This window comes from Rana temporaria, chromosome 4, assembly GCF_905171775.1.
Source record: "Rana temporaria chromosome 4, aRanTem1.1, whole genome shotgun sequence".
NCBI classification, from domain to species: Eukaryota; Metazoa; Chordata; class Amphibia; order Anura; family Ranidae; genus Rana; species Rana temporaria.
In genome coordinates, this window is record NC_053492.1 from 311966010 (window position 1) to 311988976 (window position 22967).

General features: G+C 41.2%; 1 protein-coding gene across 7 annotated transcripts in view; it reads left to right on the forward strand.

Annotated features, from left to right (window-relative positions):
- MAP3K4 (mitogen-activated protein kinase kinase kinase 4) overlaps positions 1–6085 on the forward strand; it is a 218890-nt gene extending 212805 nt beyond the window's left edge. For all 7 annotated transcript variants that reach the window (XM_040350607.1, XM_040350609.1, XM_040350606.1 and 4 more), the window contains 2 exons: positions 4723–4902; positions 5534–6085. In XM_040350607.1, the coding sequence (XP_040206541.1) occupies positions 4723–4902; positions 5534–5554 (201 nt within the window). In that variant the 3' untranslated portion in view covers positions 5555–6085. The remainder of the gene's footprint in view (positions 1–4722; positions 4903–5533) is intronic.
- The last annotated feature ends 16882 nt before the right edge of the window (positions 6086–22967 follow it).

Consider the following 22967-nt stretch of genomic DNA (forward strand, 5'->3'; position numbering starts at 1 on the left):
GCAGCCCAGTGCAGTGGTCCTGGGGTTTGAAAACCATCATGTTCTTCCTTTTTATTTCCCTAGGGACACTAGGGAAGATCAGAACGGATCTGAATGGTTAGCACCTGCACACGACCAGAATTGCTCTGATCAGACCCAGCTTCCCTAGGGAAAGAAGGGGAAGAACAGCGCCCGGGACACCTGCATCGGGGTGCATGGATGGTGAAACTACTACCCACAGAAATAACTGCAGTGGAGACCAGACGTGGTGGGAGGTTGTAGGCGGGTGTTCACCTTTTTTATTTTTTCAGAAAAAATTGAATTAACCTTAATGGGACAAATCTATGTAATGAGCGTTTTGATTTGTTTTAAGGGACATCTTAATCTTTGTAATGTTACACAACTCCCTTCTATGAGTCTTGAAGCGAGTGAAACTTTCACTTTAAAATTCTTTATAGCACACATAAGTGCTTTATAAATGTGCCAGAAGTGCAATACTACAACCATTTTCAGGGATCCCAAGTCTTAAAATCACCGGATTTAGAACTCTTTAGATTATCTGCAAACCCTATCACTCAAAGGTGACCTCACAACTATGTCACCTATGGAAAATGTGTCGACCATATGACAAAATTCGAGGTCACATTTCAGCAATATATACTATCTTAACGTATGTCTCAGGAAAACTGACTTGCATGGCCCAATGCGAACCCGTATCCAGGAAACTCTGGAACTTGAGGAATGGCACGATGGCAATGGTAGCTTCTAGATCAGGGGTCTCAAACTCAAATTACCTGAGGGCCACAAGACAAGTTTTCATATGCCATGGGGGGCCGCATTCAAACTTCAAAAACAACAGTACTGGTGTCAGCGAACACATTATTAACCCCCAGCACTAGTGTCAGCGAGCGCATTATTACCACCAGCACTGGTGTAAGTCAGGGTTTGACAAATTTGCTTGGAATCTAAAAAAGTTAGGAGCCAGAAAACGCACCCCGTCCCGACGAGCTTGCGCGCAGAAGCGAACACATACGTGAGCAGCGCCCGCATATGTAAACGGTGTTCAAACCACACATGTGAGGTATCGCCGCGATTGGTAGAGTGAGAGCAATAATTCTAGCTCCTCTGTAACTTAAAACATGCAACATGTAGATTTTTTTAAACGTCACCTATGAAGATTTTAAAGGGTAAAAAAGTTTGTCGGCATTCCACAAGTGGACACAATTTTGAAGCGTGACATGTTGGGTATGAATTTACTCGGCGTAACATTATCTTTCATAATATTAAAAAAAATGGGGATAACTTTACTGTTGTCTTATTTTTTAATTAAAAAAAGTGTAATTTTTTTCCCAAAAAAGTGCGCTTGTAAGACCGCTGCGCAAATACGGCGTAACAGAAAGTATTGCAATGATCGCTATTTTATTCTCTAGGGTGTTAGGATAAAAAATATATATAATGTTTGGGGGTTCTAATTAGAGGGAAGAATATGGCAGTGAAAATAGTGTAAAATGACATTAGAATTGCTGTTTAACTTGTAATGCTTAACTTGTAATACCAACGGCCACCACCAGATGGCGCCAGCTCACATCTGGTGGTAATAACTTGTAATACCAACGGCTCACCACCAGATGGCACCAGCTCAAAAAAAAAAATTTTTTTTTTGCTCCCCTCACTTCCACCCTGCCTGAGGGCCATTTATAACTGGTCCGCGGGCCGCAAATGGCCCGCGGGCCGGTACTTTGAGACCACTGTTCTAGATCACTTAACACTTCAATTGTAGAAGCAAATTACAAGGTTTTATTGAGGTGGTATTTGGTGCTGACTAGACTGGCCACTTTTGTTCCAAGGGCTTCTTCTAAGTGCTTCCGTGGTTGAGGTCAGGAAGGGACGGCATGCCATATGTGGTGGCAATGCCCCAAGGTATGGGGATTTTGGATCAGGGTCTATAACTTCATTCATACCCTCACCAGATTAACCTGACAAAGTCTACAAGGCACTCACTCCTGGGTTGCAAGGTATAGGAAGCCTCCAAAATTCATAGACGGCTCCTTACGTTCATATTAGTTTCAGCCAAAATCACAATAGCGAAGAACTCTAAGTCAGCGGCCATACCATTTGACCAACTTAGTAAATATAAACTTTCTTTGCTCATGTTAAATAAAAGACTGACGGCAATTTTGCAGGATAAAATGAACTTGATTAATAAAGTATGGGACCCATGGATCAGATGCTTAACAAATGATCCCAGGACAATCACTGATTAGGACTTTTTCTGGTTGGTATAACACCAGAAGTCCTCCCACCTCCCCCTTCCTGCCTCCTAAACTCTTTGATCCCACCCCCCTTCTCTTCCTCTGAGATCCTGGTGTTGTGGGGCCTGGATTACACCCCCCCATGGTTTTTGGGGGCGGGATATCCCTGACTGTTGGGGGGGAATTGCGCGTCTCCTGGCATGGAGGGTGTACCCTGGAGCCCATATAATGGAGTTGATATAAGGATACAGGATATAGTGAGAAGCTTAAGATTGAGGGTCCATTGTATATCTTAGTACAAAAATCAACTGCGCCAATGAAACCAACCAGCACCAAAGTGCCAGTGCTTAAAAGGAGAAAAACAAAGTCTCTGAGCCCCAAAGATAGTAACATAATAGGGGTATGAATAATAAAAAAAAGTCCCAAGTAGTAGGTAGGGGATCAGGCAGGCCCCGCAAATAGGATAAAAACAGCACCACCGTGAGAATGCCTTCTTGTAAGGAAACCACCACCTAATGGAAAGCCGCTTACCACAACCATGAGGTTCAAAGGCCTGTAAGAAACTCCATCCACGGACTGAGGCACCGGACCAAACAGACTCCAAAGGTCAGATATCCAGGATATGATCACTTCCTCATAGGTAAACAGGTCCTCGGTTCATGGATGTAAAAGAAAACAGACCATAGTGTGATTCCGTATAAATTTTAATAAAAAAGGACGAAAACTTACTTACAAAATGTAGCGTTTTATAAAAGCATGTATACAAATGCCAGCCGGCACTACAGGAGCTCTTCCTCCATACGTTCAGCGCGGTGACGTCAGTGTGCGCCGTTCCAGACGCGTTTCATCATCAACAGACGTTATCAATGGGCATAGGCGATACACTGATTCACCGCAATATATCAAGCCCTCGTTTTGATGTGCAAGGAAGTGGCTAACTGGAAATGCCATTTTGGTTGTGGGAAAAGACAGCGTGTCAGATTATGAAAATGCCAGAACACCTCGCCTACAGAAAAAATGTAAACAACAAGGATGCAAGGCCTTATTGAATATAAAAAAAAAATATATATATATATATATATATATATATATATATATATATATAATATAAATACATCCTTAAAGGCATATTCTACAGCCCAAGAAATTATATTTATAAAAGGTTTTATTTATAAAAATGTTTAAACTATAAAAGAAAAAACATGCGACCAAAAATAAATAAAAAATTCCTAGGCTGGACCAAGTCAGCACAGGAGTTCGAGCTAATAACCAATGACCTCTAGTGGAAACTTAAGGCAATACAATGATTATGCATACTGAAATATTAAGTACACAGGTTAGTAAGAACCAAAATAGTAGGAGGGGTTAAACTAGCAAAAAACCCTACCACTATCGGGTACCAATATATTTTCAGTTCAAAAAGCGAAGTGAAATATATGTATAATCAATCACAATAGTGATTGACTGAGTGAAAAAGCACTATTGTATATCTTGTTATACAATTCCACAACCAAGATTGTAGATGAGAAAATGTTAACACTAGAAATGTTGGTATCCTGCCTCTGCAGATTGTCCTTGCTTAAACTGTATGTTTCACAGACTGTACACTGTCAAAAATCAATGCCATGGTCTTTACTTTGCATTGTGAAAAACTTGAATAAAAACTATTGGAAAATAAATGTGGCAGAAGATTTTTTTTTTTGGGAAAAACAACCTTACTGTACCCATACCACCGTTTTAAAAATGGACCCCCGGATAACCCTCCTTTGCAGGATCACGTGTATATATATGTGCTTCTACACTTTCACCTACAGGGGGCAAATGCACGCTGTCACCGACGGGTCGCTTCTGCTCTGATTAATCACAGCAGAAGCTGATCAGGTGGTGCCAGGCACCGGATGTCCACCAGCACCCGCTGATTGTTGGTAAACACACAGAACCGAGATCTGCCTTGTTTACATAGGCAGATCTCCCTTCTGACAGGATGGAAGGGATGGATTTTGTGTCCCTGCAAAAGGAATAAAATCCATCCAAAAAACTGGCTAGGCTCACAGTTAACCCTTTGCTCGCCCTAGATGTTTAACCCATTTTTAGCCAGTGTTGTTAGTACAGTGACAGTGCATATTTTTAGCACCGATCACTGTATTGGTGTCACTTGTTCCTGCAAATTGTGTCCGATTGTCCACCACAATATTGCAGTCCCACTATAAGTCGCTGATCCCACCATTACTACTATAAAAAAATAAATCCATAAATATATACCAATCAATATAAATGTGTATGTATATAATTTTTTTGTTTGTTAAACAAAAACATGTAGCAGAATACATATCGGCCCACATTTATGAAGAATTTATTTTATTTTTATTTATTTAAAAAAAAAAAAAAAATGCAGTGGTGATCTATTACCACTAAAATAAAGCTTTGTTTGTGGGGAAAAAAATTATATCTTCCAGATGTCAATTTAACAAGCCGCTTTTTTTTTTTTTAGCGACCATGGCATGAATATGAACACAACTTTCAGATTATGTACAAAGTAGGGATGGGGCACAAGCCTCCAATTCCAGATAGAATAAGCCCAGAAGGAAAAGATTTTCTTTCTCACTGCATGGAAAGTGATCCAAAGAAACGATGGACAGCTAGTCAGCTCTTGGACCATCCATTTGTTAAGGTTTGTGAAACTTTATTAATTTAAATGCTTTTACTACATATTTAAATTACTATGATCAACGTTAATTAATAGGTTTGTACAATTGCTATTTAGAAAGCTGCAATATACTTTGACGGTCTATTGGTGTAATATTGGGATCTCTGCATTGTAATATACTGTATATAATACCGAAAATGTAAATGTATGATCAAAATAGATTTGCAGATTTTTTTGAACCAGGGGATTACAGTCATATTATTTAAGTGCATGTTATTTGGGTTTAGCATTATACGCTTGCGCAATTTTCGGCTAAAGTAATGCAGCGCTGTATAGCAAAAAAAGGCCTGGTCATTAAGTGGGTAAATCCTTCCGGTCCGTAAGTGGTTAATCGATTGGGACTATGGAGCAAGAAATGAATTGCCCCACTTTCAGCCCTAACGAATAAAATCCTCTACTCTACACCAACACTTGATTTTAGATTTATAACTCACAGCAGGTGGGGACCTGCAACAGGTTAATAGAATTCACACTTTGTAGTAATAGAGCAACCTGTAGTCAGTCTTTGAGGTGCAGGAAACACAGATCATAGACTGCTTTTGTGGACTGGGAACCTAACTTTAAATCAAATCATATTATCTCTTCTGGTTGGCAGGTTTGCACAGATGAAGAATGAAGCTGTCGAGGAGATATGGCCTAATGTATTTCAGCAAGTCATCTCTTAATCACTACTGTATGTAATATTTACATAAAGACTAAGCTGGGGCACGCAGTGCAACATTGTGTATTACCTTGACTTAAGACTGCTCAGATGATGGGCGTCACTTGTCCTCCTGCTGCTGCTCTTGTATGTGTTATATGGCACATGATCTCCATGTGACAGTGTCCCTGCACATGTGTTTGTTTTTATAAAAGCTGCATGTGAAGTGCCATTACTACTGTACATGGACCATTGTGTTTTAATTTGTTCTTCAGCTTTTTATTTTCTCATATCAATGAGACCTGTAATAAAATGTACTGTTTTGACATTTTCAGATTCTGATGCAAGTTAGTATTACCGCTGAGCATTCTAGACCTTGTAAATGTTTTACTGTTTATTGTGTACACTGTGAATGTGTCATTTTATGGCCAGCTTCAGATTTGTTATCCAAGAAAGTTAACTGATGACATTGGAAGAACGTTTCTTAATAAATGGTTTATTTTAGGACGTTTTAATAGTGTGTTATTTCCAATTATCCAATTAAATATGGGAACTGAATGAAGGAAAATAAAATGGATTAGTTATGAAATTTGTTCATGGAAACTTTGGGTTTTTGGGTTATGTTGCTGTCTATAGGATAATTGAACACTGGCAAACAAAAATACTTTAGGCCAAGCCAAGGATAACACCTACCTCCTACCATCAACATACCTCAGTTTGTTTTTGCTAGTGTCCTTAGGAGATTGCACATTTTCTCTTCATCTTTGGTATCAAGCAACGGTTTCTAAGATTTACATGGCTGCCACCTTCTGTTTACACATTTTTTAAGTTCTACTAGGTGGACGTAGTGGCCTTATCTGATGCAGCTTTGGGCCCTAAGGTCCTTCAGGTGGCTCTTTGAGCTGCAAGCAGTAGCCAGATTTTTATTTTATTTTTTCTTAGACCTGTTCGCATTTATGTTCTTCTAATAAAATCCTTACCTTGGTGTCCATTGAATGACACAAGTTCCATTCCTCTGTGTATATGATTTTGTACTCGGTACTGCATTGATACAAAACTGAGGTAAACTGGTAGTTGATGAGTTATCCTGTGGGATTTTGCTTGCTCCTCCTGTAGATGGCAGTATAACAAGGGAAAATACTTTTGTCACTCATTGGAGAATCAAAAAACGGTAGTTTTTCCCACCCAGCGGCTCAGGCCCTGATGACAAGCCTGCACATACTACAAAAAAAGGGAGAAAAAGGTAACCGGAAATACTGGACAACAAACAGTTTGCTTCCTGAACGTTTTGGGGGCATATCTTAACAGATTAGGTCAGATAAATGCTGCATGAAAAGGCTATAAAAGCAGCTCGCATGGGCAGATGCTGCTCATTACATTAAGATCAGTTTTCATGTATTTTGATGTGATTGTTTCAAGCCATAATATTGTCTATCTACAAGTAATTTAGGCTTGGTTCACACTGCCGTACGAAGCAGAGGTCCAGTGCGTCCCTGTTCATCGTTTCAGGTCCGAATATTTGTCTTTTTTTGGACCTCAAGCAGTCAGAAGACACACAGGACTCTTGTTCAATTCGCTCCAGAGATGTGTGAACCAGCTCCATTGAGAGTTGGTCACAATCTCCTGACATGCAAATTGAATGCAGGGAAACCTGCATCCAATTCGCAATAGTGTGAACCCCCTCAGATAAGGAAGCCAGTTTTTAGACTTTCTATAGGACAATTGGTGACCGCACAATTGTCTTTACAATGTTGGAACAGTCGTCGGTGAAACGTTCTGCTACGTTTGTGGTGAGTACTCAAGGATGCACCATGACTGCACTGAAGGGTGTGTGAACTGTATTTTTGTTGTAAATTTGGTGATCAAGACCAGGCCAGGCCTGGGCTCCTCACATTTGTTGTGCAATATATGCTGTCGATCTCGGAGCTTGGCTCAGAGGAACTTGTAAGTCATTGTAATTTGCTCATTAATACTACAAGAACAGAATGATCATGTGACTGTTACTTCTGTCTGACTAACGTCCCTGGATAAAAATAAGAACTCTGTTAAATTACCAAATCTGCCTTCAGCCATGTGACCAGTGCCACATGATGAGAATCTGGCACTATTAAAACCACCAGGGAAATGGAGCTTAGATGAAACGGACAGTTGCTGCAATGCGCTAGGCAGTCACAGATAGTGACACTGATCTGAATTTGGAACTGTGTATATCTAGTGAACTTCATCCCATAACATAATCAGAATTAAACAACCTTGTCAGGGGCTTGGGTTTGTCAAAATCAGTAGCAAAACTACTGGGTTTAGGCTTGCAAAGATGGTGTTTGCGATCACCAGGTAAAGAAAAAATGTGTGTCTTTTTGAAGCGACCAAGATGATTTAACAAATTACTTTGCACATGTTGACCACCTTGTTTTCTGCACTGGAATTGATGGTTTGTTCACAGCTTTGGGTCTCAAGGCTGTCTTGTTTACACAATGATAATGTACACCCTTTAATACCTGTTGGCTGTACTGCACACATGAAAGAAATAAAAACATAGAACGGTTGTTGAAACACATCCAGTACACGCATTACTTTAAAAAGAAATGGCTTTTCTAATCTAAAAATTAATTTTTCTAAATTGGAGGAGATGGGTGTTGCGTTGCCACCACGAATCCTTGCACAAGTGCGATGTGGTTTCCACGTTGAGTGGACTACATCTGCACTGAATTATTTAGGCACAAATATCCCAGCTAACTTAGCCCGTATCTATGGGCTTAATAACCCCCCTTTACAAAGTCTAGATTGTTATTGGATAAGTGGCATACAAACACTCTTGGTTCGGTAGGTGTACTCTAATAAATATGTGCATTCTGCCAAAAATGTTATATCTATTTCAGGCTCTACCGATACAGATACCGTTCTCCTACTTAAAACAGGTGCAGGGTCTACAAGAAACCACGTCTTCCCACACTCTATTAACACTGCCAAAATGTTATGGTGGTCTAGCGCTGCCGGACATTTGGAGATATTACCAAGCAGTGCAGCTTGGCAGAGTAATAGACTGGCAACGCCACAGTGATTTGAGGCTATGGGCACAAATCGAACAACACCAATCTCCCATACCATTGAGGGGGGCGTTGTGGTGTTGGGACTTTGTGCCGCTAGACTTAAAATCACACCCATTGATAGGGAACAACTTGAAACAATGCTTACATGCCATTACACATGCGGAGCAAACGACCAAGACGTCTCCTTTGACTCTGATTATTGGGAACCCTGAATTCCTCCCAAGCCTCCCAATTACACAATTTATGATTTTACGTGAGACTGAATGAATTATTGCATCAGTTTGTGATAGATGGCCCACTATGGAGGAGTTGATGAATTCCGTGGGCCCCTATCGACTCACATTCTGGAATGCAATTACACCATTTCCTTCAGACCATACCGAATCCACAGGCATACACCAGACAATTGACTATATGTGAGGAGTATTGCTCTGGAACAGAACCATTACCTCACGTCCTTTCCAAGATGTACACACTACTTAACTCCCCACGGGAACAGCCAGAGCTAACCTGTATACTAAAATGGGGTACAGATTTGCACCGTACGTTTACCGCATCGCAAATTAAATCTATGATTGGGCCCCTTTCACATTGAGGGGTTTTTCATGCGGTACAGCGCTAAAAATAGCGCTGCTATACCGCATGAAAAAATCGTGCCCTGCAGGCTTCAATGTGAAAGCCCGAAGGCTTTCACACTGAAGCGGTGCGGTAGCAGGACCGCTCCAAAAGTCCTGCTAGCCGCATCTTTGGAGCGGTATAGGAGCGGGGTGTTTACCGCTCCTATACCGCGCCTTTCCATTGAAATCAATGGGAAACTGCGGTAATACCGCCCGCAATGCGCCTGTTTTTCGGCCGCTAGCGGGGGTTAAAACCGCACCGCTAGCGCCCGAATATCGCGGTAAATACGATGGTATAGCGGCGCTACAAATAGCGCAGCTATACCGTCACCGCACCTCCACTGCCCAATGTGAAAGCAGCCTTAGTCTCGTTTCTAAATCTTCAATTTGTACCAAGATACAGGAGATTAGTTATAAGATACTGACAAGGTGGTACATGACGCCCAGTCGACTTCATACTATTTTACACCAGAGTATTGCTGGCGATTTGGTATAGATAGAGGGACGATTCTACATATACACTGCTCAAAAAAATTAAAGGAACACTTTTGAATCAGAACTCCTGGGATATTAATCTGGTCAGTTAAGTAGCAGAGGGGGAGGGGGTTGTTAAGTTTTAGCTGCTTTGCTGTTAATTGAAATTAACAGCAGGTGCACTAGATGGGCGACTATCTATTAATTGTTAATGGCACTCCCATGACTCTTTCATGACTTTTCCATGTTGCTTGCGTGTAGGGCAGCCCATTGAAATGAATGGGCTGCTCTACACGTGATATGTGAAAAACATGCCCATGCTTGGTTGCCCCTGCAGGTGTGATCCAAGCCTAACTGTAAGGCCCCTTTCACACGGGGCACATTCGTTTTGACGGGCTCCGCTTTGCTCAGCGGGGGATCGATCCGCTGAGCAGACGGATGACAGATCATTCACTACTCACTGTGCAGAGACGGACCTGTCAGTCCTGCTCTCCTCTGAGGACTGCCTGTCCATTTCCATCCAATCCGCCAGAGAGATGGAAAATAGGACCACTGTCCACCATCCATCTGATTTGGCAGACAGGATCAGATTGGATAGCAGTAGGTGTAAGCGGACATGTCACTGCTTACATCTGCAGCACCATAGGGAGACTGGATGGTCCAATCGGGTCCATCTGAAAAACAGACAGGCAGACCTGTTATTCTATTTATTTATTTATTTATTTTAATGTTGATTTTTAATTTTAAAGTATATGGAATGAAGTAGGTGAGTTTCGTGTTATAAGGTGGCATGAAGTAGTAAACATAGGCTACTGTAGTAGTGAGATAAAAGGACACTTTGGTTTTTAATTGTTATATGTATAGTTCAATTTGTTATGTACCTCTGTAATATATATTTACTACTTTAAAGAGGAAATGACCACCTATTCTGTAAATAATGCTATATTATGTTGACCCTGCTCATTCCTGAGAAAACCTATATTTGAAAAAAAAAAAAAGAAATGGCCATTTCTAAAGTATTTGGTTTTCAGAACAGGAAATAATTACACATGAACTTGTTGACCCGACAAAGATTTTTGCCTCTGCATCACATAAAACGCAGATTTTTTTTTTTTAGGGGGGAAGCAATGAACAAGGAAATTGCAGGTTTTCCTTATGTGAGGCAGATGTTTCCAAGTATAACTGATGCTTAAGGAGGGCATTGTTGTTGGTCCACAGATTAGATATGTCATCAGTGTTTTCAAGATCTGTTGGTGGGGCCAGGAAAAATCATGTGGAAATGGTAACTCCACTTTCCTGTGAAAAATAAAAAATGAATTCAGCATATACAGTTTCTACACACTTTCATTTTCAATCTGCAGCGGTATAGTTTTAAGGTAAAATTCAATACGAAGTGGCAACATGGAGGTCCATTCTGTACACACTTGGTGTAGCAATTTTATATGCTATATATTTTGTATAGTATCTGAGGAGCTATATTTTTATTATTATTATACAGGATTTATATAGCACCAACAGTTTTGGCAGCGCTTTATAGCGTGAGGGCAGACAGTACAGTCACAACACAATGGAGGAGGTATCAGAGGACCCTGCCCGTTAGAGCTTTTAATCTAGGAGGGTAATGAAAAAGAAATTTTCTGCATGCACAGTTGGACGACTTTGCTGAAAATCTAGGCGCAGTCAGGTATGAACATGGTGAAAGGTTTCACCAGGACATTGCTACAATGGAGAAACAGTATCAGGGCAACTGGAATGCTTCATTGCTAGGTGATTGTTGTAGTACACTGCAGCAAGAGGCACCAGAAACTGGTACAAACTGAAATCAGCAGCTACACACTTTTAGCCCTGTTGAACTTATGCAGCATCAGAAACCTTGTATGTTTAAATATATTCTAGTTCTTAAAAATTAAAGTGGAGGTCCGGTAAAAAAAATTAAAAAATAAAGTCAACAGCTACTAACAATGTAGCTGCTGACTTTTAATAAGGACACTTACCTGTCCTTGTTGCCAGCGATGTCGGCCCCCGCCGAGGCCGATCCTCGATCCTGGCAGCTCCAGGCGCCGCCATCCACAGTAAGGGAAACAGGCAGTGAAGCCATGCAGCTTCACTTCCCGTTTCCTACTGCGCATGCGCGAGGCTTTGTGAATGGACCGGCTGGGATACACACAGTTCCCAGAATGCAGCGCGCCCCATTCACAAGAAGAAACTGAGTGTAGGTGGAGGAAAATGATCCACCGCGGAGGATGAAGAGGCAGATTCGGGACTTCCGCATAGCAACAGCTATTTAGGGTAAGATTTTTGAAGTAAAAAAAAAATTTCCTCAAGATTTCTATTCGATACTGTCATTCTGAAAGTATATTTGTGTTTAGTTTGACCGGGCCTATCATAATCACTAAGTTTTTCAGGAAGCAACATTTTTGAAAATAAAATGTCCTGTGAGATTGGTGTCATTTAGTGTACAGTGTGAGATATTACCAACAAACAGTCCTAAGCCCAAGAAAACTATTTGCAATTTTATAATGGAAGAAAATTGTTGCATACAATTAATTCAAACTATTTTACATGCATAAGTAAAAGTAAGTGTATGATGCAGAAGTTTTATGCAATTGCTCTCATTTAAGGAGCTGCATTGCATAGATGGACCACTGGAGATGGCATTGCCAGCAATTCTTATTATACAGGATTTATATAGCGCTAACAGTTTGCACAGTGCTTTACAACATGAGGGCAGATAGTACAGTTACAATACAATGAGGGAGGGTTGGTTGGAGCTTTACAATCTAGGAATATAGGCTGGAGATTAAACAAATTCTACTGTATAAGTTGTACCTGTTTATCTGCAGCAGTCCCTTCTCTACAGCTATTTAAAGTTCAGAATTTACACAGCATTACTGCACTTCCAAAGTCCGGTATCTGATATCACACACTGCACAGGTGAGAGAGGAGACCTGAGTGTACTCTGAGACCTGAGAGGAGGAAAGGGACACACCCCCTCTACACAATCTCATAGGCAAACCTGGATAGCTGAAGTTTTAAGTCACAGGCTGTGTGCTGAAGGCCCCCCTCCCCCGTGATTGCTTGGAGTCATAACTTGTCAGTGTGTAGATAGCAGAGGAAGAAGACCGCAGACAGAAATGATACCAAGTGCTTTAAATTGAGGCAAGTACACATTATAAAAGGATATATTGTTCATTTTTCATGTCGGTGGTTTACAATTACTTTAAAGTAAAAGGAATAGATAGATACCCATTGGTAGTGGTCAATGCTGGTTGCAGAAAGGTGTTTTATTTGATTTTAGCATGAGGTTAATTACAAACATCTGCAGCAAAGTAACTGAGCATTGGGTGGTGTTCTTGAAATATCAATTAGTCGCAGAGATTGGGTGTTTGAGTTGTGGAAAAATCGCATTGCTTCCTGGAGTCTCCTGGGCAATCATCCCTGGACAACAACTGCTGCAATCCTTTATTTATTAAAAAAAAAAATCTGAAATATGGCAAGGAAACACAACAATAGGGCGGGAGAGAAGTCAACATCTTGAAATTAATCCTTTATGTACATTAAATCTGTAAAGCAATCTGGTTGAAGGAATTCATTAGAATAGAATATACGGTAATCTTTTCCTATAACGTGATACAACCTTTGTGTGGCAGCAAGTTTTCATTCTAATATTACCCATGGGAAAGAAACGCGTCTAAAAATACCTTTTTCTTGGATAAATATGGGTCTTGCAGGATGCAACTAGCCACAGTATTTTATTCAGGAAAGTAGAAAAACCAGAGCTAGCAATTTATAATCTAGAACAATATTATTTTGTTTTTTGTCTGTCCTACAAACCACATCCTTACACAGCAATAATTGAATTCAAGCTAAAAACCAAGCAAGAAGGTTTCACCTGAAGCCTGTTTTGCTTTGGAGTTCAGCTGCTGTTAAAACAATTAAGAAGGCTACATGTTTAAATCGTACCAGGTCCCTAAGGGCAGAAGATCATCAAAATTAGACTGAGAACTGCACATGGGCTGAAATTTTAATTCCTTGTTGGTTATGTACTTTCTCAAAACTGCTCACAATGTACAGTGATAGCCTTAGTAAAACTAGACATTAGGGCTCGGTTCACACTAGTCTGACTCCAAAGTTGCGCGACTTTCAGTGCAACTTTGGAATCCGACTTTGATACAACTTTGATGCAACTTTTAACACTCTGAGCCATTGAAGTCGGATCAAAGTAGTAGAGGAACCTTTTCTAACTTTAGACTTGTGAAGTATCAGTTAAGACAGCTCTCATAGGGAAACATTGAATTTCACATGTCATCTGACTTGGGGACTCACTCGCAAGTACACTAAAATTGGTGCACCTGTGCATGGTAGACAATCGGCTTCTTGTTCAATCAAGCTTTGGCAATAAAACCTGGAAGCTGATTAGTTTCCATGCAGAGTTGCACCAGATTTTGTACTTTCCAGTGCAAGGGGTCAACCACTCACCCAAACTGATGTTTCTTAATCTCTTGGACATCATTGATGTGTTATATGAGCTTTGGCGTCTCGATCTACCCACCTAATTTGACCTGTTCTTCTTAATGTATTTTTAATTTTCTCATCAATTAAGCATGTCTCAGAGCCCTGGGAGGTTGGATGCTGTTTGTAGTGACTACAATCAAGTTTCCTCACTGATGTCGCTGCTTGAACTGTTCTCTATATAGCAACTATCCAGACTGGCATTTTCTGAGCCTAGCTTTGGAGATTGCACCTAAACTTTTTGTATTGGGAATGCAGGATTAGCTTGGAGTGTAACCTTTGGGCCCGGGGCTCTGAATTCTGTCTTTCCAGACCAGAGTGTACTTTATTGGTGAAAAGCTTTCCAGGTCCCAATACGCTGCACAACCCCAGGTGTGGGCTTTTCCCTGAAGACTTACTTTATGATTAAGGCCTTTTGGGCTGGAGCACGCAAGCTATGTCAGTGTTTGTATTGATGGGTGCGTTTTCAAAATTCACATCACGGTCAGTTTTTCTGCAGTAAGCTCCCCTCCTGAACCATACCAGGCCACATGCCCTCAACATGGGGGTGGGGGCTCCCTGCTAAAGCACCTTGTCCCCATGTCGATTGGGACAATGGTCTCTTCTTCTCTACCCTGGCCGGTGGTTGTGGGAGTCTGGGGGCAAGGAGCTTATAGGAATATGGAAGCCCCCTTTAACAAGGGGAAACTCAGATCCCACCCCCCTTCATGTGAATGATTATGGGGTCATTAAAAAAAGTATTACAAATATCTGAGGTAAATCCAGCGATTATTGCTGCCACTTTCCAGAAAATGATAAAAAGCTTTGTAGTAAATAGCTATAAATAAACAAAGGGGCTCATGATGACAGCGACCCAGCATTCCCCGGTTGATGACATCACATGGGGGTGGGGCCACACTGACATAACTGGGTACCACCACTCCTTAGTCTATTTAGCTGTGGGAAGCGGCATCGGGTTCAGACATGTTTTTTTTTGGGGGGGGGGGGGGCAGCGGCGTTCATTATGATTGACGCTGGATTTTCTTCAGGGGACATTGTTTTTGATTTCCTGATAGACTCCATGGCAGCATACATATGGGTTAACCCTGCCTCCTCTCTTACCTTATAGGACCTCAATCCTATACATTTTTTCTCCGAGCCAGAGGCCGCGTTCATTTTTTGTCCTCTTCCTAAGGACCAGGACGGGCACAGCTCAAAATTAACGGCACCCTTTCTGAAGCAGTGGATATAAATAATGGCACTAGGCAGGGATGCCTGCTTTCCCCTCTCTTATTTATCCTATCATTAGAACCTTTCATTCGCACAGTTAACGCAAATCCAGATGTACAAGGCTTTCAGATAGGCCAGCGCGATTTTAAAATGGTAGCATATGCGGATGATCTTCTATTTTTTCTAACACGGCCTCTTGTCTTAATTCCGAATCTCTCCAAAGCCTTTAAAATATTTAACTATAGTTCCAATATGAAAATTAATTACTGTAAGTCAGAAGCCCTTAATCTTACACTGTCATCAGACTCCTTAGAGAGTGCACGCGCCTCCTGCTCGTTTAAGTGGGTAACCTCATCTATCACCTACCTAGGAATTAAACTTGCGGCCAATTTTGGGGATATTTATAATATTAACTTCCTCCCTTTGGTAAATAACATTTAAGCAGATCTTAAAGGTTGGACTTCTAGACCCTTTTCTTGGTTTGCAGAGCTGCTATTCTGAAGATGGTAATTTTGCCCAGAATCTTATACCACTTCCACACCTTACCTATCCCACTTCCAGGTTCTTTTTTTAAACGACTCCAGGCCATTCTACGCACTTTCATCTGGAAGGGGCAAAAAACGTGGATAAAGTTTGACACGCTTACAAAACCTAAGGAAGGAGGGGGTATAGGCCTACCTGATTTTAAGCTTTACCATTTGGGGATACACTTAGCCAGAATTATGGATTGGAATTGTCACAGGGGGCAGAAGGATTGGGTCACATTGGAGGAAGCATCTTCTATATTCCATCTTCGATTCCTACCTTGCATTCCTTGGGGGAAATTGCCGCAGAGTTTGCAGCAGCATCCTTTGGTGGGGACCACGCTTAGAGCGTTCCACATGATGACGAACCACCATAAACTGTCTTCTCCCGGCCCGCTTACTCCCATCATTTACAACCAGGATTTTCTGCCAGAGATGGACCTGCACTTTTCTGCACCTACTGACCAATCGATGCCCCTTTTAATGATACACTGTGTAGAGACTAACACTCTAAAACACTTTGATTCTCTAAAACGAGATCTGAACCCTCAGAGCCCTCTCTCATTTTGGAGCTACCGCCAACTGCATAATTACACACAGGTTTCCCAGATTAAAAAAAATGTTTTAGACCGATAACTCCCTTTGAACAAATTTGCTTGGCTGGAGCTCCGGACTCTAGAGCTACATCTCTTATGTACTCCTGGCTCCAACTAGATAGGGGGGGATAGCCCCCCGGAATACGAGTACAATGGGAAAAGGCGATCAAAACAAGCTTTACCGATAAGCAATGGAAACGTGCCTGTATTTTTGCTCATAAGTGTTCGATTGGCACGAGATTGCAGGAAACGTCTTATAAGCTTTTAACACATGGTATGCCACTCCGGATAAAATAAAAAAATGGTACCCGCTGACATCAGATTCTTGCTGCAGATGCTAGCAAGACCAGGGCACCATTGTTCATATTTGGTGGGAGTGTTCTCGTTTGAGACCCTTCTGGGACAAGGTGTGCGAATTGATCAAAGCCATTACGGATACCACAATCTCTCTTACGCCTGCATGTTGCTTACTCCACATAGCGGACTGCTCCATGCAGCATTACAAAAAATCACTGACTAGACATCTGCTGAATGCAGCGAAAGTCTTGATTCCCAGGCACTGGAAATCAAAGGATATTCCTTCCATCCCTGAATGGTTTAGCTCCATAGAGAATATTCACCAAATGGAGGAAACTGTAGCCATTGCTAGGGAATTGTCGAAAAAAATTCAATCAGACGTGGTTACCCTGGGTGGCGTTCAGGTATTCTGATCAATACTCACAACTCGATATGGGATGAGATTGCTGTTTTGGCTTTGACCATTTCCATTTCACCTCCTGGTATTTAGAGACCTTAGACAGTCTGTTTGCTACAGTGTCTTTTACCCCCCTCCCCCTTTTCCCCCTTTTTTTTCTTTTTCTTTAGTATTAGCTAGTAGCCGGTAATATCCTAGGTAGTGATGTTCCCTTTTGCTTTCTTTTGTTATAAGACATAAAAGTTGCTTACTTTCAGAGTATGTATTGACATGTTTTGACTATTTGCTATTATGAGGTACCATGGCTGTATTTTGTACTCTGATTTTCTTTCTTTAATAAAAACTTTAATGAAAAAAAAAAAAAATAAGAACTCGTGGATGAAGATTGCCAAGCTGTATCCCTTCAAGGGTGAGGAAGTTGGGCATTTGGAGCCTGCACCTCTGGTGGGCACAGCTGTGATGAAGTTAGTGAAACACGTAACTCTCCCACTGGAGGATACTGTGTGCTTTAAAGAATTGAAAAGATAAATACCCAGCACGTAACAGAGCTGGGTCTGTACATTTAATCAAGAATTATTGTGTTAGTCCCTGTTGTAGGTATTTTTGTCCATTGACAACTGTGGAATAAATAATGTGATGTGATGGAATGATGTGCTAAAATATTCCCTATACAGTATGTTGTACAGTGATAAAAAAAGTGAATACTATGAACCTAAATAGGTAATTAATCAACTGTGACAAACCAAAAATGTGATAAAAGCAACAATATGCAAATCACAGTCCATTCATCTGAATTGTGTAGGAAGTGATGGTAGTCTCCTGTGATACTGAGTTCCTTCCACCCTGCTTCACCCGACCACTTGCATACGACACTTCCTTAACCAAAACGACGGCTCATATGGAAGAAATAAACAACAAAACAAGACCTCATTGCACAATATGAAGCGCCAAATAGAGAAAAGGGCACGACATTGATACGATCGCACTCACAAATCCTCTGGACAAAACAGACATGCAGCTTCGCTCAGTGTAACGATCTCCTCATGCGGTGTACGACACCTTCGATCATGGTACTCGGCTCCTCTCCCTACGCGTTACGTCACACGTCACATGACTTAATCAAGTCTTGGTTTTGGTTAAGGAAGTGTCGTATGCAAGTGGTCGGGTGAAGCAGGGTGGAAGGAACTCGGTATCACTACCATCACTTCCTACCCAGTTCAGATGAATGGACTGTGACTTGCATATTGTTGCTTTTATCAAATTTTTTGGTTTGTCACAGTTGATGTAATTACCTATTTAGGTTCATAGTATTCACTTTTTTATCACTGTACAACATATAGGGTTGATTTTAGTGCATCATTCCATCACATCTTTATTAGTTTAGTACACTATTTTTATGTATGCAGCTTTAATTATTTGGTTATCTTTGTTGTTGTTTTTCCTTTATATTCACTATAATAGCGCTGTAGTATCATTTTTTCACTGTGGAATAAATAAGAGTTCAGGTGCCAGCCATCCCCAGAGCATATCCAAAAACTCTGTAAGAAACCAGGAAGATGGAAAAAAGGGAGGAGCACCTAAGTGTAGCATTATAAAAATTTGGTTTTATGCGCAAAGTATTGCACTTACAGGATTGAATAAAACATGAGCATATCTGTGATAAAACATCCTCCTCAAGGGGTGCCTGCTATCCGATATCTCCTGGCGTCCAGATGGTATCAAAAGGCTGAGCAAACGCTGAACCGAAACAGGTTGGGCAGGAGACACAAGTCCATAAATTCCAACCTATGTGTGTGATTTTTATGTCAGTATTACATTGTATATCCCTGTATGTTGTGGTCGTTCATCTAATAGTTTTTTGAAATGGTTGAATTCCACATCCTAATCGCTCTTGCAGTAAAGAACCCTCTACACAGTTTAAGGTAAACCCCTTTTCTTCTCATTTTAGTGAATGGCCGCTGGTCTTATTAAATTCCCTTTTGCTGAAATGTTTTATCCTTATTGTGGGGTCACCAGTATGGTATTTGTACATTTAAATCGTATGCCTTCTCAAGCAACTCTTTTCCAGAGAGAATAAGTTCAGTGCTCGTAACCTTTCCTCATAATTTAGGTCCTCCAGTCCCTTTATTTGTTTTTTTGCCCTTCTCTAGACTCTCTCCAGTTCCAGCACATCCTGCCTGAGGACTGGTACCCAGAACTTGGCAGCATACTACAGGTGCGGCCAGACCAGAGTCTTGTATAGTGGGAAAATTATTGTTTTTTCTCTGGAGTTAATCCCCTTTTTAACCAGCCTAGTGGTATTCCCGATTGTGACTCAGGGTGGAATTTAAGTGCCATTATCGGTAACCCCGAGCCACACTTTGGATTGCATCGCTGGATCCTGGAAGAGGTTACTTACCTTGTCCCCGGGATCCCGTGATGTATTTCCGCAGTGTACGGCGGCCGGATCTTCCGTCCGATACACTGTGTGCCCTGGATTTCCTTCCCTACGAGTGTCACGACACAGGGGGTGGAACCGGTGGTAAATTCAAATGTATAAAAACACAAACACACTGATACAATGTAATCCTATTGGATTACAATACAAAATAAAATAAAGTGACCTTAGTTTGCCCCCCAGGGCTTTCGCTAGTGCCCTTTTCTGCAGTTTTACTGTACTTTGTGTCTGTAAACTGCACAACGACCATGGCATCAAAAAAGCGCGCCTCCACCTCCAAAAGCGCTATATGACCTACTGGGAAAACAGCGACAGTGATACAGAATCGCTTGCAGAGGAGTTGAGTGATAGCGACTCGTGGGGAAGTTCGTCATCAGATGCAAAAAGCGATTTTTAGCGGCGATCCTGCGACTGCCCAGCAATGTGTGGACTTGGTGCTTGATTGTGGTACGGAGCACGTGGCACCCCCAAGATTTCCATTTACAGGAGCAAAATGGATGTTGAGGATGACAACCCCTTGGCATACCTCAAACTCTTTTTGACTGATGAGGTAATTGCAAACATTTTTATGGAGACAAATCTCTACCTGAAGCAACAAGCTGCTACCCATCAGCGGTTTTCAAGAAGCAGAACGTGGGAACCGGTAACCAGAGAGCACATCTGGAAGTTTCTGGGCCTCATAAATCTTCAGGGAGTGGTGGAAAAACCCTGCAGAAATGGTACTGGACAACCAACAAATTACTGGCCACTCCTTTTTTTTGCACAATTATGTTGGAATACGAATTTTCGCTCATAATGAAATATTTGCACTTTGCAAATAATGAAGACTTTGAGAGTTCTCATCCCTCTCCAAAACTGAAAAAAAAATGGGAGATTTATCAACTAATTCTGAAGAATTTCCAGCAGACCTATGTTCCAGACAGAGACATAAGTATTGACGAAAGTCTAATGGCCTACAAAGGAAGACTCTGGATACAGTTTATTGCATCAAAGCAAGCTCAATTTGGCATAAAGTCATTTATGCGGTGTGAATCCAGCACTGGATTTTGGTCCTATACACCGTTTTGGAATGGCAACCGCTTTGGTTCTTTCTTTGATTGAGCCATTGCTGAATCAGGGCTACTGTGTCACCACAGACAATTTTTACACGTCCCCAGAACTCTGAGTTCCTTCTTCTGAACAAGACGGATGCATATGGGACAGTTAGGGTTAACCGGCGTGACATGCCGCCAACCTTTGCTAATAAAAAGCTCAAGGCAGGAGAAATAGTTGCCTGTCAGAAAGGAAAAATGATGGCACTGAGATGGCGTGACAAAAATGAAGTGTGCCTTATGACAGTGTTTCCCAACTCCAGTCCTCAAGGCACACCAACAGGTCATGTTTTCAGGCTTTCCATTATTTTGCACAGGTGATTTGATCAGTTTCACTGCCTTAGTAATTACCACAGCCGTTTCATCTGAGGGAAATCCTGAAAACATGACCTGGTGGTGTGCCTTGAGGACTGGAGTTGGGAAACACTGCCTTATGAGTACCATTCACAACACCTCTACTGTCATGGTACACACCAAAGGTGGAAAAGATATAATGAAGCCACAGGTTGTGTTGGATTACAACAATACCATGGGAGGTGTGGACAGAGCTGACCAGGCCATGACCTTTTATCCAGCCATGAGGAAGCAACAAAAAAAATATTATAAAAAAATCTTCAGGCATCTTCTTGAACAGTGTCTGTGGAATGCATTCATTCTGCTGAAAAAAAAAAGTGACAGGCCTATGGTTCATGCGGACTTTGTTTGGAAGGTTGCCAAACTCATATTTCTGAAGCACCAGACGCCAATGGCTGTAAACAGATCTGGACATTGGGCTGCTGGCGTTGTGAACCCAGAATGCCTAACTGGTCATCACTTTATGGACCACATTTCACGAACTGAAAAGAAGACTGCACCCACAAGGATGTGTGTGGTTTGCTGCTCTAAGCGTGACGACACTGGAAGGAAAATTCGAAAAGAAACCCGTTTCTATTGTCCAGATAGTGACGGACTTTGTGCTGTACCTTGTTTTAACATTTTCCATACCCGAGACTAATATTGCACCCTTGTTTGACCAAAAAAAAAAATCAGTGTTTTTGATTATATTATTTACTAAAATTTATTGAATAAAAAGTATTATTATTTGTTATTATTTTATTATAATTTATGATTTTGTGTTTCAAACTTTATCATACCCGAGATGTCTACTAGACTCTAGTTTGGACAGATTTAAGTGAGTTATTCCTAAGAATTACAGGCCTACAATGTAAAACGCCAAATTTTCATGCAAAATAATGGTACCGCTTTCAGCACCTAAAATCTGAAATAATCATACCGCCAGGGAGGTTAATGCATGCAAATATTCTCTTTGCTTTGTTTGCAGCAACTTGGCATTGCATGCCTTTGCTGAGCTTGTCACCTACTAGGACCCCCTGGTCCTTTTCCATCCTAGATCCCCCCAGAGGTTCTACCCCTAGTGAGTAGATTGCATTAATATTTTTGTCACCCAAATGCATTTTCTTTGTATTTTCTACATTAAACCTAATTTGCCATGTAGTTGCCCACCCCATTCATTTGTTCAGATCTTCTTACAAAGTTCCACATCCTGCAGACAAGTTATTGCCCTGCTTAGCGTAGTATCGTCCGCAAATACTGAGATTGAGCTGTTTAAATAAAATAAATAGGATTGTTCCCAAGACAGAACCCTGAGGGACCCCACTTTCCACCCCAATCCATTCCAAGTACTCCCTATTTATCACTACACTCTGAACTCGCCCCTACTTTGTACAGTAAACGTTTATGGGGAACTATCAAATGCCTTTGCAAAATCTAGATACACCATGTCTACGGGCCTTCCTTTATCTAGATGGCAGCTCACCTCCTCATAGAAGGTTAATAGATTGGTTTGACAAGAACGATTCTTCATGAATCCATGCTGATTTTTGCTTAAGATACCGTTGTCATTACTAAAATCTTGTATATAGTGCCTTAACAGCCCCTCCAAGAGCTTGCATACAATTGATGTTAGGCTAACTAGTCTGTAATTCCCAGGGATGTATCTTGGCCATTTTTTCAATATTGGTGCTATATTGGCTTTTCTCCAATCAGCTGTTACCATTCCAGTCAGTAGACTGTTTGTAAAAATTATTAACAATGGTCTGGCAATTACTTGACTGAGTTCCTTAAGGACCCTCGAGTGCAAGTCATCTGGTCCCGGTGACTTATTAATGTTAAGCTTTTCAAGTCT